Source organism: Crocodylus siamensis, chromosome 2, assembly GCF_052110815.1.
Source record: "Crocodylus siamensis isolate JL-2025a chromosome 2, ASM5211081v1, whole genome shotgun sequence".
Lineage (NCBI taxonomy): Eukaryota > Metazoa > Chordata > Crocodylia > Crocodylidae > Crocodylus > Crocodylus siamensis.
Window position 1 is genome coordinate 221,488,166 of NC_143396.1, and position 16,598 is coordinate 221,504,763.

Consider the following 16,598-nt stretch of genomic DNA (forward strand, 5'->3'; position numbering starts at 1 on the left):
GATCAGTGATGCCCAACTTATCTGGTCATGCATGCTAGACACAATGTTCAGGGTCAATCCAAAGGCCAAATCTGATGCAGTAGACTTTGTCATCTGGCCTACGGGGCTTCCACTGTTCATCCCCTACCAAATTTCTAGACGTACATGGAGCACCACGGGCTAGATGCCATGGTTCTACGGGTTATTGACAGTGCCCTGTGACTGTTGGGGACTAGACTCATTGACCTTTGAGGTCTATCCTAGTCATGTCCCTATGTTCTTCTTAGCTGCTTTCCTTGTAGAGACAGGTCTAGGAGAAATGGGAGATTGTACAGATTGCTGTAAGTTGAAGGTAGGAGAAGAATGCATAGCTTCATCAGTTTAGAGCAGGCATGACCAAGGTATGGCCAGTGGGCCGGATCTGGCTTGTAGAGCCAGGGCATCTGACCTGCAGTGCTCCCCATGGGTCTGAAAATTTGGTGGCAAAATGATTGGTGGCAGTGTAAATTGCCAAAATAGTCATTGCGCCTGCAGCCATGGAAATTAACACTCTCGTCCATCATCCTGCTGCCAAATTTCCAGAGCCTTGGCTTGAACCATGGGACAGATCCAGAGCATGAAACTGCATCATCTGGCTTGTGGGGCTGCCTGTGGGGCTGGCAATTTGGCAGTGAGAGGAGTGGTGGCTGGTACAGATCTAAGAGCTGCAGCAATTAATCCTGCCATGGCCATATTCCTGTCCCATGTGCCAGATGATGCAGCTCTGTGCTATGGATCCAACCCTGTGCTTGAACTCCTCACTACTGATCTAGCCCATGGGTCTGGGTGAGATGGCTACCATTTGGTTTATAAACTGTTTACAACCCTGTCTTTCCATAACTTCATAGAACAGTGAAAATGCACCTCTGTCTGTCTTGGCTGGATTTGAAATTAGCCAAAAGGCAAGGTAGATTTGCACTTTAACCGAAGTAAATTTGAAATATAGTGACAATGATAATGAAATGCTATCAGGATCCTAGGGGGAAGAAGGAAGAAGAGCAGCAGAATAAGGACTTTGGATGTCAGAGAAGTAAACTTTAACAAACTGAGGGTCCTGTTGGGCAAGATCCCTTGAGAGACAAGTCTGAGGGGAAAAGGAGCCCAGCTGTCTTCTATGCAGGCTCTTAAGGGTGCAGGAGCTAGGTATCCTGATGAGAAGGAAGAATGGGAAGTGCAGCAGGACCGTGGCCTGACTAAACACTGACCTCTTCAAGGACCTGAAACTAAAGAAGAAATCCTACAAAAAGTGGAGGCTTGGTCATTGTACTAGGGAAGTGTATAAGAGTATGCATAGCCACACAGGGAGAAAATTAGGAAGGCCAAGGCACAATCTGAGATGCAGCTGGCAAGGGACATGAAAGGCAATAAAAAGGGATTCTACAAATATGTCAAGAGTAGGAGGAAGACCAGAGATGCCATAGGTTTCTTGAAGAATGTAATCTCGTCACAGATGATGCTGAGAAAGCTGAAGTACTTAATGCATTTTTTACTTCTGTTTTCATATATAGGAACAGCTACCAGCTGACAAGTTGGCAGCAGAGAGCGGGAAGGAGACAAACAGCCTAAGATAATGGCAGAGCGGTTTAGGGATTACTTAGCAAAGCTAAATGCTTTCAAGGCAGCAGTACTAGATGGGATGAACCTGAGGGCACTGTAAAGGAATTGGCTGAGGTAATTTTTGAGCCATTGCCTGTCCTTTTTGAGACATCATGAATGACTGAAGAAGAGGCAAATATAGCGCCCATCTTTAAGAATGGGGAGAAGAAGGATCTAGGGAATTCCAGACTAGTAAGCCTGATCTCTCTGTCTAGAAAGATTATGAAGCAGGTCCTCAAGGAATCCAGTGTGAAGCACCTAGAGGAGATCAAGGTGATCAGGAACAGGCAGCATGGATTCACCAAGAGCAAGTCATACCTGACCAACCTTCTATGGTCAAGTGACAGGCCCTTTGGATGAGGGGAGAGCAGCAGGCCTGGCATACCTTGATTTTGTGGAGGCTTTTGACATTGTCTTCCACAACATCATTAAAAAACTTAAGAAACTATAGACTAGATGAAAGTACTGTAAGGTAGATAGAGAACTGTTTCGATCATTGTTCTCAGCAAATTGTCCTTAATGGCTTAATGTCCAGTTGGGAGGAGGTAACAAGTGGGGATCCACTTGAGTCTGTCCTGGGTCCAGTATTGTTCAACACCCTTATTAATAATTTGGATGATGGGATTGAGTGCACTTTTGTGGATAACTACAAGTTGAGTTGAATTGCAGATGCTCTGAATGGCAGGCCTAGGTTCCAGAATGACCTGGATAGACTGGAGAAGTGGTCCATAATTAAATGAGATTCAACAAGGACACATGCAAATTCCTGCACTGAAGAAGAAATAATTGCATGCACAAATACAGATTGGGGAGTGCTGGCTGGGCTGCAGTACTGTGAAGAAGACCTGGGGATTAGAGTGGACCCCAACCTGAGCATGAGCCAACAGTGTGCTCTTTTTGCAAGAAAAACCCAACAGCATCCTTGATTGTATAAATAGGAGCATCACTCACAAATCAAGGAAAGTAATTCTTCTGCTCTATTTAGCACTGGTGAAGGCTCACCTGGAATGCTGTATTCAGTTTTGTGTCCTGTCCCCCCCCCAGTCTTCCCCTTCAAGAGGGATGCAGACAGTATAGAAAGAGTCCAGTCCAGTGCAAAGTAACAAAAATGATTAGGGTCCTTGGAGTTAAGACTTATGAGGAAAGGCTGAAAGAACTATGGTTATTTAGCCCAGAGCAGAGAAAATGGGGCAGGGGATCAGATTCAATAGCAGTTTTCAAATACCTGAAGAAAGATGACAGAGAAGATGGAGATGGGATTTTCTCTGTGGCTGCAGGGGACAGGACTAGGAACAATGGCCTCAAGTTGCAGTACAGGAAATTTCAGGTGGAAATGAGGAGGAACTTAATGACTATGAGAGTGATCAGGCATTGGAACAGACTACCTAGAGAAGCTGGAGAATCTCCATGCTAGTAAAGTTTCAAGAACAGGTTAGCCGGACACTTAGCTGGGATGTTTCTGTTAGGGATAGTCCCATCTTGAGCAGGGGACTGAACTAGATGACCTTCTGAACTCTCTTTCAGGCCTACTTTCTTAATAATCCTATTATTTATTTATATTTATTAATATAGTATGTGTATGTAAAATAGCAGCTATACATGTTATAATATACAGACTTCAGTGAGGTGGCTCTTATTTTTCTGAACTTGAAAACATCAAACACCCAGTTAATTCCTCAATTAACATTAATACTTTTATATTAGTAACTAGTTGTAACATCAGCATTTTCTGTTTTGTATAACAAAAATAGTGTCTGTATCTTTATCTTTCTGCATTTTGGCATTTTTGTTGATTCAAGAGCTCTTGGCAGTTACCAGGGATCACTATGTGGAAGTGGTTCTCATTTATCCCCTAGCATCAGCTGATACTGCTTTATTACATGTAAAAGCATCTTCTTTTCCCAGTGTTAAATTATTATATAAAGTTTGCATTTAGATACAAAATATTTACAAATAGACATTTTAAGCAAAGCTTATGTCCTGTCAAGCATTTAAGTAATTACAAAATTTTTACCTTTTGAGTGGCAGGTAGTATGGCGCAGGTGCTAAGGTGCACAGCTGATAGCCCAGAGGTCACAAGTTTGAGGCCATGACAGAAATATTCACTTTGTGACCCTGTCAGATTCCAGTAAATCTGTGAATTCCAGTAAATACCTTGTCACACAAGAACATGAAAAAAGAACTTTCTGAGCAAAATTTAAGTTCAGAATTAACATTGCCCACATCAACCTCAATGTTCTCCCAAAATTTCAAGGATGACTACTTCAAAATGCTTTGAAAAGAAATTACTCCCAACAAGAAAATTGCAAGGGCTTAAACTGTTTTCCTGTAAGTTCAGGTAGATGGAGGAAGCCCTGCTTAACAGCATAGTTTATGACTGTGATAGCATCTCTTATATATCACTCCTTTTTGCATCATGACATTCTTTTAAAATTAGATCTTTTTCTAAAACATACACAAATCTTGCAAAAAACATCATCATTTTCTCCTCCTTTTTTCAAAAAATTGTGCCTGTATCTACTGATACTACCAGATTGGCATTTTCCTGGGTTTTTTTCCTCTTTTTTTAATAAGCCATTTTAGTTGGTTATTTCGCTTTTTCACCAACACAATTCTCTGGTTTACAATCTGCCATTTGTAGTACATTTGCAGCTTGTGTTATACACCTCTCAGATATTCCATACAGTCACCATTACTTACACATACATTATGTTTTGAAAGTTGTATGTAAAGGAATATAGTTCAGAAAGGTAAAACAAGATAGAGGTTATAAAAATTTCATTTCAAAATCTGTGTAAACAGACTTGGGGTATTTGAGGAGGGGATCACAATTTAAGGCTTCTGGGCTGGATATAGCCCACAGAGTGATTTGTATCCTGCCCATGAAGCCCAGGTATTGATGGCGATTTAGTAGCAGAAGGCTTCTGTGGTAATTCTACAGCAAAAGACTTCTGCAGCAGTTGTGGAAGGGAGGAGGGGGTGGGGTTTACAGGCATGGTGGTGATTGGACAGTGGGGAGCAGCAGGGACAGCTGCATCAGAAATGCCAGCCTACCACAGAGCAATCAGCATCTTGGCTCAGCGCTCCTAAAGCTTGCTGACCCTTGGGTTAAATTGTTATATGTCTTTTCATGTTTGAGGCCTATATCAGGTGACAAAAAGCAGAAACTTCCAGAAATTTCTTCAATTTGCTTATAAAGTATATTAAATAAGATAAATGACCAAACAATTTGTAAATTATAATATTCTGTGAGTACCACGTATAAAAATACGTTTGAATGTTCCATAAAGGTATAGGAAATTTACCAAAGTCATTTTTCCATCAGTCTTGAAGTGTATTCCTTATAGATCCATAGATTGTAGTCTCAGGAGGTGATACCTGCGTTCAAATTTTATACTTCATCTGCAGATGCACAGAACAATTATTTTTAATTAATAAACTATGATGAAGCAAATACAGTGGCTGATTTGGGAGCTGGAATAAATGGAGTTTTATTATTGTAGTGTTAAATCGTTATACAACAAAAGAAAAGGTTCACTGTTGGCCTGGCATGTGATGGGATTTCAACCCACCAGTAAAGTGCTACAGTTGCATACATATGTGTTTTGAGTGCTGCTTGTTTATTCAGAATTTAGAATTTACTAAGTATAATCCAACATATCAGTCTTAAATGTTATTAATTATATCTTGTAAAAATATTTTACTTTAAGTCCTAACTGAATGAGTGCACCAACGCAAAATGCATGCTTCTAAAATTAGTACAGCTTATTCAAACAGAACAGCTTAAAATTATCTGGCTTTAATAAATTGTGTAAAAATTTATATCAGCAGAAAGAAATGTGCCACTCTTTAGGATTTGATCCCAATTTAAGGAGAGTTTTAAAATATATATTTTTTAACCAAACAGTAAAGAATTAACTAATAAGTCAGTTATGTAAAGGGTAGTTAGGTGATAATATTTAAGCAACAATCTATAAATGGAACAATTTTTTAAAGGAAAATCCATTCAATTTCAATGTAAATAAAGTACTATAGAATTCTTAATGTAAAGATATATAAGGTTAATATAAAGGCTTTAGGGGGAATGATTCTATACTGTTCAAAGAAGAGATGTGTACAAATTGATGCCTCTTGAGTTTATGGACCAAGTCATTAGGCTGCCATAAAATGTATGTTAAAATGTGCATTTAATATTTGAGAATTTATAATGCTTGAAATATAATACTTAAAGAAGCAATATGGATAGACATGTGACATATACAAGGGAAAGTTCTTGGTAGAATATTATTACATAAATTGATAGGTAAGATAGGTGGTGAAGTTTTAATTGGTACAATAAAGTTTAAGTTTAGGGGAAGAATTGTTAATAGCAGCATTGATTTATAAAGCTCTGGAAGAAGGCAAATAGAATGCTTCAATTATGAGGGAATGGATTTCAGAGGTAATTTACCTCTCAATTATTTTATAATTTGACTAGTTTTACCAGGTTCCTTATCTTGTCCATCTTTGACACCACCAGTTCTGTTTTCTCTTATTTTCCCATAATGTTTTTTAAAATGCCCTTGACATTGTTAGTTTTTTATAGCTGTGCACCTATAGAGATTTTTTTTAGGCTGATACCAATGTCTGATTTTTTAATGAGCTGTATCAGCTAATACTGATCAAATTCTGATATGCTGGCCCATGACGTGGAGAGCAGCATTTGGCTGGTAAGTTTTGTGGGGGGAGGCAAGGGATGTTAAGGGGTGTAGATTGAGGCCCCTGCACTGAGGGAGGGAGTGGGGTTGGAGCAGGGGCAGGTGCTGCCTTGTGGGGCAGGGCACAGGACGGAGTTGTGGTTCATCCAGGGGTCATGGGGGGGCAGTTTGGTTCTGCCCCCTGCTGGGAGGACCATGGCAAATCCCTGGCCCCAGCCCACAGTGGCAGCCTGCCCTAACCCCACATGCAGATCTAGGGGGCACACGCCCCCCATGTATCTTGGGGTGTGCGCAGTGGCGGGAGCCACCTCTCTTCCCTACTGCCTGTGCCCCCTGGACAAGCTGCAGCTCCGTGCTATGCCCTGCCCTGCCCCACCCCAGCTGTGCAGTGCCTGCTCCTGCCCCTGCCCTTGCCCCACTCCCACTCCCTCACCATGGGCGCCTTGATCTGCCTCCCCCCTCCCTCCACAACATACTTACCAGTCTGCCCTGGCTGCTTTCCTTGCTGCCAGGCTGCACTCCGGGCTGCCTGTGTGCTGTGCTGTGTCTGTGCGCATGCATGCAACGTTTATTGGCCACATCAGACAGACAAAGCTGATTGCCAGTGCTCTCAATTTTCCTCATATCAATGCTGATCCAATATGGGACTGATGTATTGGTGCACATCTAGTTTTTTATTGTCAGTCCAGGAGCCAAATCCAGCACATCCAGCTGGGTCGTGTTCCAGCATGCCTGGCCAGGGCCAGCCTGATGCATGGCCTCAGCCCCACATGCCAGACTGGATCTTGCACTAGATTGCATTGGTGCCTTTGCTTTCCCCCCTCCCTACCCTGCAGGAGCATGTCATCTGGTCTGCAGGTCTTGGAAATTTGGTAGTAGGGGAGCAGTGGTAGTGTCAATTGCCACTACTGTACTGCCAAATTTCTGAATTCTGCCACTGTCAAGTCACTTCGCCACAAAAGCCTATTCCGGCTACTCCTAAGACTCCAGCAGAGAGAGCTTTTGTGGGGTATTCATGGCAGGGGGGTTTTCTTCTTGCACCCTCTTTCCTCATACCCCCACTGTGCAGGGAGGAGACTATCTCCTCTCTGTGACAGCCCAGCCCCAAAAGCCACATGGGATGCAGCAGAATCGCCCAAAATTAATCCTTGCAGGGATACTGTACACAGATTTCCTAAGGCGCTATGCTTTATAGCACTCCTGTCTGATGCTTTATCAGGTGAGGGTTAATTTTTCAAGCAGCTGGCCTTTTTTAAAGTACTGTGCAGCCATGAGTTCTAAATTTAGTATCCCACTCCCTTTTGGAAATGGTAAATAAGATGGAATGTGTATCCTAAGTGCTTTCGTTAAGTAGACAAGGTGGTTTGGGTGAATCTGATCTCTTTTATTAGACCAACTTAAGTAGTTGGGGGAAAAAATATTTTAAGTAAGCTTTTGGGTTCAGAAACTCTGCATCAGGCTAAGGAAGTTTCAGCAGTTGGTATGTGCTCTTCCTAGGTGTAATGAAAAGTAAAGAAGCCAGAGGCTGGGCTGGTATGCATACAAGATAGGCAGTCAGTGAAGATGTAGATTGAGGAGTCAACTCCCGTTCATTAAGTAGGACTTTTCTGTAGTCCCTACTTACCATCCTGTACTGTAATGTTTTTCCCAGGTGTCTGGATGCCAAGAAGTTTTATACGAGGTACAGAATACTTTCCTGATGTTGCCCTTCTGAGCTGTTCTTAAAATCCACCTGCCTGTTTTGGAATGGTGGCAGATTTTTTTAAAACTATAACTTTATAAAAGCATATCCTGAAATTTGGATATGCATTGCCCTATTCAGTTACATTGGCTTTTTGAGAGAACCAGATTTCACTGTTACTCCTCTGACAAATTTGTCCTAACTGTCACTATAGCAGGGGGCTCTTCTGCTCAGGCCAACAGGGTGTGTGATCTCTGAAAGTTCTGCTGCATAAGGCCACACTACAATCTTTCGTTGAAGCTTTAACGAAGATTAAGACATTGTGTGTTTTCAGTCACCACAGAGCTTATATAGGGTCTCTCTCCTGAAGTGATTAGAATACCATCTTAACTATTTGGTATACATGGCTTTCCAAGGATAGATCCATTGTGTCTGTGGGCTCCAGTATTTGAGGTCATGCAGGCATTATGGATGCTGACAGACTTGGGGGAATAAAAAGTACTTTAGTGGAAGCAGCAGCACATCAACCCATTTCTGCAGTGTCTCTACAGATTGGGCACTTCAGCGGGGCTTATTGATGCTTCTGTCTAATAGCTGATTCAGTCATCTATTGGATAAAAATGCCAAAAATTCCCCACTAATGTGTCCAAACTATGGACACAGATGTTGGAGAAGCCAAGACCAACTATTGTGATGCCTCTTTTGGGCATGGTGGGCTGGGTTTGATGCTGGAGTGCACCACATTTAAAGTAAAACACTGCTGGAGGGGGGGGTTCCACATCTGCAGCAGCTGTTTCTGTTAGAAGAATTGTAGCTCTCTTGGTAGAAACCACAAGCTTATGCTAACTCACACAGTTTGTTGCAAAATGAAATGGCAGTTCTGGGAGAAAAATGCCCCTTCTCCAACCTGGTAGAGGTTACTCTGGGGAGACTTTCTCCTGGGAGAATGAATACCTATACATTTCCCCACTGCTTTTCTCCTCCAGGGGGCCACCAAGAGGGACCAGATGCTCCAGGGTCACCCCAGTCCTAGGGAGGCATGGGGAGCAGCTGCTTGCCTCACCTCCTTCCAGTCCTGGGAAGAGTTGAATGGTGGGGAAACACTCCTGTGCCTTCTCCAGGTCAGGATTACTCCAGTTTGAAGAAAGTGTGGAGGTAGACTTGGAGAAGTGTGGAGGAGCAGCTGTCCACTGCTTCCCAGACCAGCATCCCCAATTTGAGAAGTGGGGGAGAGGTATTTAGGCTGCTCCTCTGCTTGGCTCCTGAGCGAGTGTGAGCTGAGGATCAGCCAGCTGTTCCTGGCTCCCCACCTACTCCTCACACCAGAGTCCTTGAATCACATGGTCTTGGAAAGGCACAAGGAGCAGGGGAGAGAAGGCAATTGCAAATTGAACACCTGTACTGCTCCCTTTCTTGGAAACATTTCTAGAGGTGGAAAATTTCCATCTATGGTCTATGGCCATAGACTGAATTTGAAACCTAGGCAAATGTAGAGTAGGTGCTATAAAGACAAAAATGTTGCTAAGCATATCTCCTACAGATATGAATTAAACTTTTTAAAATCTTACAAGTGGCTATATCTGGAACCCATCTGTCCATGCTTGCATGGCATTTGTGGATCAGGAGTATTCCCTAACAACAGAACCTGATGTCTTGGTTTTACCCGACTGAAAATTGTTTCAGCAATATAATCCTAATTAACATGACTTTTACCATTTTGTTTAGTCATGTAGTGTGTTCTGTGTTGGTAAGCTAGCATGGGAAATAATACAGTATTACATTAATAAGTTTATTTTATTCTCTAGACAGGCTGAAATGTTCTTTTTTAGATCATTCATGCATGTTCGTTGAAAGGCAACTGACAAAGTTGGAAAAGAGCCAAAGGAAATCAAGAAAGAGCATTTCTACACTTAGAGCCATGGTGATTAAATATGAGCACCGAGACCAAATGTTACCATATTCTGACAGAATTAGAAATGAGAAAGTAATTTAAAATCTTGAAGGTATTTTATTTTACATTAGGGTAGTGAAATATTGTGCACTAACTGCTCATGTTCACTGCAAAGCATGCACATAAAATTTTTATAGAGCTGAAGCCTGCTCTTTCATTTTAATGTGCGATATATTGTAACAGCATGACACATGTGATTTATGATATTTGTCATTTGTTCTCTCAGCAAAATATACCTTTATGTATAGCTTCAACTTTTCTTCTTCATCCTTACTCATAGAACCCCAAGGACTGCAGCAAAGCCAAGAAACTTGTGTGTAATATCAACAAAGGCTGTGGTTATGGCTGTCAACTTCATCATGTAGTCTACTGCTTCATGATTGCCTATGGCACTCAAAGAACACTCATTTTGGAGTCTCAGAATTGGCGCTATGCTACTGGTGGCTGGGAGACTGTATTTAGGCCTGTAAGTGAGACATGTACTGACAGATCGGGCACTACCACCGGACACTGGTCAGGTAAGACTTGCTGAACGAAAACTTTCTTTCTGTTTTGAAGTGTCTGCATTACTGTATTATATCATTAACTCTTTTGCAACTGTATTAAATATTGAATAATAAATAAGTATGATCGCAAAAGGATCAGCATCCTTTTCCATTTGCATATTGTGCTACAATGTTGGTATCCTCTGTAAGAAGATTCTAATAACTTTGTAGAAGTTCTTTATGCAAAAGCAGTTTCAAATCTCAATCATAACTCGTGAATAATATGCCAAGTTACCTGGGGTTTGATATACAGCTTATTTGTGGGGGAGGAAGGATGGGAACAGAGTAGTAAATAGGGACAGATATTAAAATATACAAACAAGCTGAAGTAAACTTGAAATTAAAATGGACAGACTAAAAGGAAATAGAAAGTGGTGTTCAATAAGTATTCACATATGAGCAAAAGTCATAATAAAATGTAAAAAAATTCTTAATATGAATCATATTTTAAATATTACTCATAAACTCTGATTTTAAGTTCTATATATATATGTGTATTACACTGTAAAATATAGTACTCATAAAGGTAAATATATTATTTGTTATATAATAGTATTTAAATAAATTAATTTTCCTACTTTATTGAATCTGATGCTTATAGGAAGAACAAGGAAATTCGGTTGTTAGAAAGTAATATGTAATCTCATAGGTACCTAAAGAAGCTAGAGAAGGTAATCACTTTTTTAGTAGCATCCACACAGTCAACACTTAGGAAAACTGTGAATATAGCTGAAAGAAAAACTTCAAAATCATGCTAGCTTGCAATTTGGGCATTTTTCCATATCTTTATGTAGATATGACATTCTATCACATAAATATGGAAGTGGTAACAGTAGAATTACAGATGCCTAGAGAGATTTCAGGCTTTTCCTCAAAATGTAGAATAAACAGTGGCAGTAATTTTGAAATCTTATTGTCTAAGAATCACATGCGATGTATTGTCAACTCTTGAAAGTATTTAAAAGGTTTCAGAAAATGTTTCTTTTCTGTTGTAAAAATATTTCTAAAGTCTGTTATGTTTAAAGCTTTAATGTGTTGTCAACATATATGAGCTTGGAAATATTAGAAATAATTGCAGGTGAGAGTTTGGAAACTGGCCCACTTCATCCTTTAAAAGAAGTGAGTATAGATCAAAAGAGAATAGTTAACTATTCTGATAAAGCAAATAAGTGAATATGGTAACATCAGTAGTCTTAGTCTCAATGCATATATTCTCCAAAGGGGAATAATTGATTATTACAAAGGGAAAGGCAAAATAACGTATACCATATTGTTGCCAATTATTGTCCTTATTTTGCAGTGTGCAAGCAGGTAATTAGGTGGGTAAGAAGTTGATAAACCTAGTCAAAATAAATATGTTCAAGTGGGATATTTAGAATTTAAAGTTGTTCCACCTAGTGATTTTGGTGAAGACAGGGCAACTGGTGACAATCAGACAATGAACCTAATGGTGCTTCATACTTGAGAGAGGCAAAGGAAGTCTAGTGTTAACCCTCATTTCCTGGACCAGTGGGAGTTAACTTTTTTTGCAGGCATACCACAGATTAGCCCTGTGTCTTCCTCAAGTGCCACTCAGATCTGTTTCCCCTACCTAGATGACTGCCCTGTTTTCTAAAGCCTTTTGAAACAGATGGTTTCTTATATAGGTACTGTTCAGTGGGCTCACCTACAGAATAGGGAACCTCCAGCCCCCTTTTTCCCCTAAACTGTTCACCAGCCAGAATCTGTCACAATCAGCTCATCCTCAATTCTTCTTTCCTCTCGTCTCTGATGTAGTTAGTGTTAGAGGAACAAAAATACTATTGCTTTCTTATTAATAGAAATATGAGTTCCTTTAGTTTAATAAGCATCACAAGTTATTTACTGGACTAGTGGCATAATTTTTAAGCTGTTTAACTTTATTTCATCAGTGAATTGCCTCCAGGCCTAAGTACAGACAGTCCAGAAGCCTGAGGCTGAATCAATTCAATCTTCTCCGGTTAGTCTAAGCTGCGTAGATTCAACTGTTAAACAAGTGATCAGACATTCACTTTTGATTCTGGAAATGCCAGCCACATGCCTGCAGTGGCCCAGACCAGAATCCAGGCATGCCTCCCTGCTCAACTGGAGCAGATAGCTTGGGCCAAAGTTAGCCTGCCCACCCTGTGAGGGGGGGGGGGAGGATTGCAGGGGAGGTGCATGGCATCCTGGGATGCTGTGGGACTGAGTTAACTTGACACTGGAGGGGATGTGGTACAGAAGTTTGATAAACTGATTTAACCTAAATCCATTAAGTCTGATAGTGTATCCATCCAGGTTTATTTTAAACCAGTTTTGGTCATTTTGAAAGCAGTTCCAAAATTAACTTCAAAATGAAGTTAAAATTTCTGTTGTATTACATATTTGAACTGATTTCCCATCAATAATCAGTTTATGTATAATTTCTGTCCCTAGCCCAGGCGCACTGGCACTTTCGATCAACCCAGTAGTGCCGTCCAGACTAATGAATTTCTGGTTCTGAGAACTCTTTTATAGGCCATAATAAAATGCCTGTTCTACAAGAGTTTCAAGTTCTCAGACTTCATTGCCCTTGCACACACTAATTACATGCTTGCTAAGTTTTCTTAATTATTTTCATCATCAGTTTGATGCTATTATAGGCACTATACATACAACAAAGATTTTGTTAGTTTTGTGAGACTATTGTGTTATTCACCTTCATAGCACTGATACTATGGAAGGCATGAAACGAGTGACTATTTTACTTTCTGTAGCAATTTCTTGAGAGAATCTTTTGGACATGAGCACTTTCTTTTCATGTTTTACTTAGTAACATTTAAAGATTTTTGCAGGTAGTTAACCTAACGGATAATTAAGTTGGTGAGGCAGATTGTAGTTTGCAGAAAATGTATAAAAGGGTAAAATTTGCCTCTCCAGAAGTCCAGCAAGTGGCTTTTCTCAGTCTAGGCATGCATAGGATTTAAATGGTGCATTAGCTTAAAGCTGGTACTCTGTACAGGGGTAAATTTCAGCCAGATGTCTTTGTTCTTCCTATTCTATCTGTGGAAAAGATTTTTCGGGTCCTTTTCTTTTTTGAAAATATTCTGTCTACAAGGCCATTTTTTCATCTCTTGTCCATTTTGCTGGATTTCAATGGGCTTTAAATATGGTGCCTATTACCTTGCCAGAGTGAGACATAAAGGACTATACAGCAAGTAGGAAACAGCATGTTCCTTGAAAAATGAAACAAATTAATTGGTCTAGGAAATCAGTTTTTTATTTTCTTGTGAGTATAAAGAAATGTTTTGAATCCTTGTTCTAAATACCTCTGCATGGCCATTGTTGCTTATTATACTAACTTTGAAGAGATCAGGGAACACAGGGTGTCACATAGAGGAATAGTCCTATTGAATAAGACTAATTATCAGCCTAGTTTAGTATTGTATCATCACCATAATTACCACCCTTGGCCAGAAACAGCTTCTTTAGAAGAAGGAATCTTTTATAATTTGGCAGGATGAGCAACAATGGCCATGCAGAGATTCTGGCCTAGGAAAGTTACCTACTAACAATGCTGAATTGCTTTTATTTTTGGTTTTTGGTTTTTTTTTGGCTTATGCTTTTAACCATGATGGTTTAATTTATTCAACAATTTTTAAATACTTGTTATTACAATTTATATTATTATTCCCATAAATATCTAGTCCTATTTGAATCCTGCTAAGATCTTTTTCTCATGATATTCTTTGGTGATGAGCTTCACAAACTAATGGTGTATTGTGTAAACAAACAAACAAAAAACCCTCTTTTGTCAGTTTTGAATTTGCCACCCTCCTGTTTAATTGACTGTTCTCCATTTCTTATTCCAAAATGGGGTAAATAAAACTTCCTGTTCTAACTTCTCAATGTCTTTACAATTGTGTATGCTTTTATCATGTCTTTTCTTAATTTTCTTCTTTATATTGTAAATAACTCCAGTCTTTCCAGGTGAAAAAAGGAAGGAAGAGAGTAGGAATTGAAGGGAGGTGAGAGAGAGTGGAAAGCAGAAGTTACATCATGAATTTGTGACAAGAATTAGGTGAAACTCAGAATTTTGCTTTTGTGGAAAATTACATTGTTTCTCTCTGAAATATTTCATTCAAATATTTGTATTAAAACTAGCCTAAATAGTAAAGAAATTTAACATTTCTAAGTGTTTTTTTCTTAGTATACAACTCTTCCTTCTCAGGGGGAAAAAGAAGCCTCCATTAAATAGCATACATTGACTTATATAATTTATATGTTATGATAATGTAATAGCTTAAATACCCAGTTTAATTTTGTTTCATTTTATTTTTGTATATTTCTAAAATATTAAAGGGCATCTGCCACTTCTGGTTTAGAAAGCTTCTCTTATAGAGTGTCTCCTGTTTTTTGTCATAAAAGATTTTGACAATCCTATTCAGCCTTTAGCTAATTCCTTATTTAATCTCAGTCTCATTCCCTATCATTTCCCTTCCCAGCTTGCTCAGGCACTCATGGATTCCCAAACTGTTTCTCAGTATCCCCCTCTGACAGACTTCAGACTCAGTTTTTGCCCATTGTCCTAGTTCCTATTCCCATTTTATTCTTCTTGTACCCTGCAGAACTTATCTTCCCTTCTTCTCCAGCCTCCCTACCCACAGACGCACACACGTTTGAATCGGGCAACTTCCTCTTCCAAGCTGCCTGTTCATAGACCTACTATGGACCACAGCAGTTGCAGTTGTAGCTGCTGAAATCCAAGTTGTCTTTCCTGAGAAGTGAGAATACCGGAGAGTAGGGTGAGGATTCAGGGTGACCTAGAGAAACTGGTGAATTGGGCCAAAAGAAATATCATGAGGTTCAGTAAGGACAAGTGCAAAATCCAGCATTTAGGATGGAACAATTCCATGCATCAGTATAGGCTGGGAGCTGACTGGCTGACAGCAGCTCTGCAGAAAAAGGACATGTGGGTTACAGTAGACAGCTGAATATTAGGGCTGTATGATGCTTTGGTCCCTGATTTGATCTGGTGGAGATTCAGCCTGATTCAGTGGCTGAATTTCCGAATCTGAATTGAATCAGAGGACCCTTTAATCTCTCCAAATTGATTCGGAGAGGAATGGAAAGATTCAGAGATTCAGACGTAGAGACAGCTTTAAATGTTTTTACTACATACCTCTAGGTAGCAGGTGGCTTGTGAATGCTGCGATGCTAGGGTGCATGGAGCATCCCACAGGAGTGTGGGGGGGTCCCCAGTGTGTTTGGCAGCAGACCTGGAAGTAGGCCAGAAGCACTTCCAGTCCACTTCCAGGTCCTTCAGGGAGTGTAGTGGGGGCCCCTATGCCCCCCCAGCTTGGTGACTGGTGCCTCCTGGGTCAGGAGGGACACCCAGGGTCCCCCCACAGCTGGTTGCCGAGCTGGGGGGAGGGGGGGGCCCAGCATGCTCCCCAGTGGATCCAGAAGAGGACTGGAAGTAGTTCTGGTCCACTTTACGGGTTTGCTGCCGAGCACTTGGGGGGCCCCCCTGCACTCCTGTGGGACGCTCCGTCTGCCCCACCATCACAGCATTCATGAGCCGCACTGGTACCTAGAGGTATATAGAAAAAACATTTAAAGCTGTGTCTATGTCCGAATTGCTGATTCTCTGAATCAGCATTGAATCTTCAGATTCGGCCGAATTGAATCAGGGACAGTCATCTAAATCAATGAATCAAATCACTGTTGCTGATTCGGGCCAAATCCAAATCCAGTAGGGCACGCTTTGCACACCCCTACTGAATATGAGCCAGTAGCGTGCCTTTGTTGCAAAGAAAGCTAAAAGGCATACTGGGATGCATTGATAGGAGTGTTGCCAGTAGATTAAGGGAAGTGTTTACTCCCTTCTATTCAGCACTGGTGAGGCCACATCTGGAGTATTGTGTTCAGTTTTGGGCCTCCCAATACAGAAAGGATGAGGACAAATTGGAGAGTCCAGTAGAGAGCAACAAAAATGGTGAGGGGGCTGGAGAACATGACTTACGTGGAAAGATTGAGGGAACTGGGATTATTTAGTTTAGAGAAGAGGACAATGAGAAGGGATTTTTAATAGTAACTCTCAGCTACCTGAAGGGGGATCAAAAGAGGATGGA

General features: G+C 40.6%; 1 protein-coding gene across 7 annotated transcripts in view; it reads left to right on the forward strand.

The window, feature by feature from the left end:
- The window catches only part of FUT8 (fucosyltransferase 8), a 286,256-nt gene that overhangs the window by 204,544 nt on the left and 65,114 nt on the right, over positions 1-16,598 (forward strand). For all 7 annotated transcript variants that reach the window (XM_090033168.1, XM_090033167.1, XM_090033165.1 and 4 more), the window contains one exon: positions 10,224-10,461. In XM_090033168.1, the coding sequence (XP_089889294.1) occupies positions 10,224-10,461 (238 nt within the window). The remainder of the gene's footprint in view (positions 1-10,223; positions 10,462-16,598) is intronic.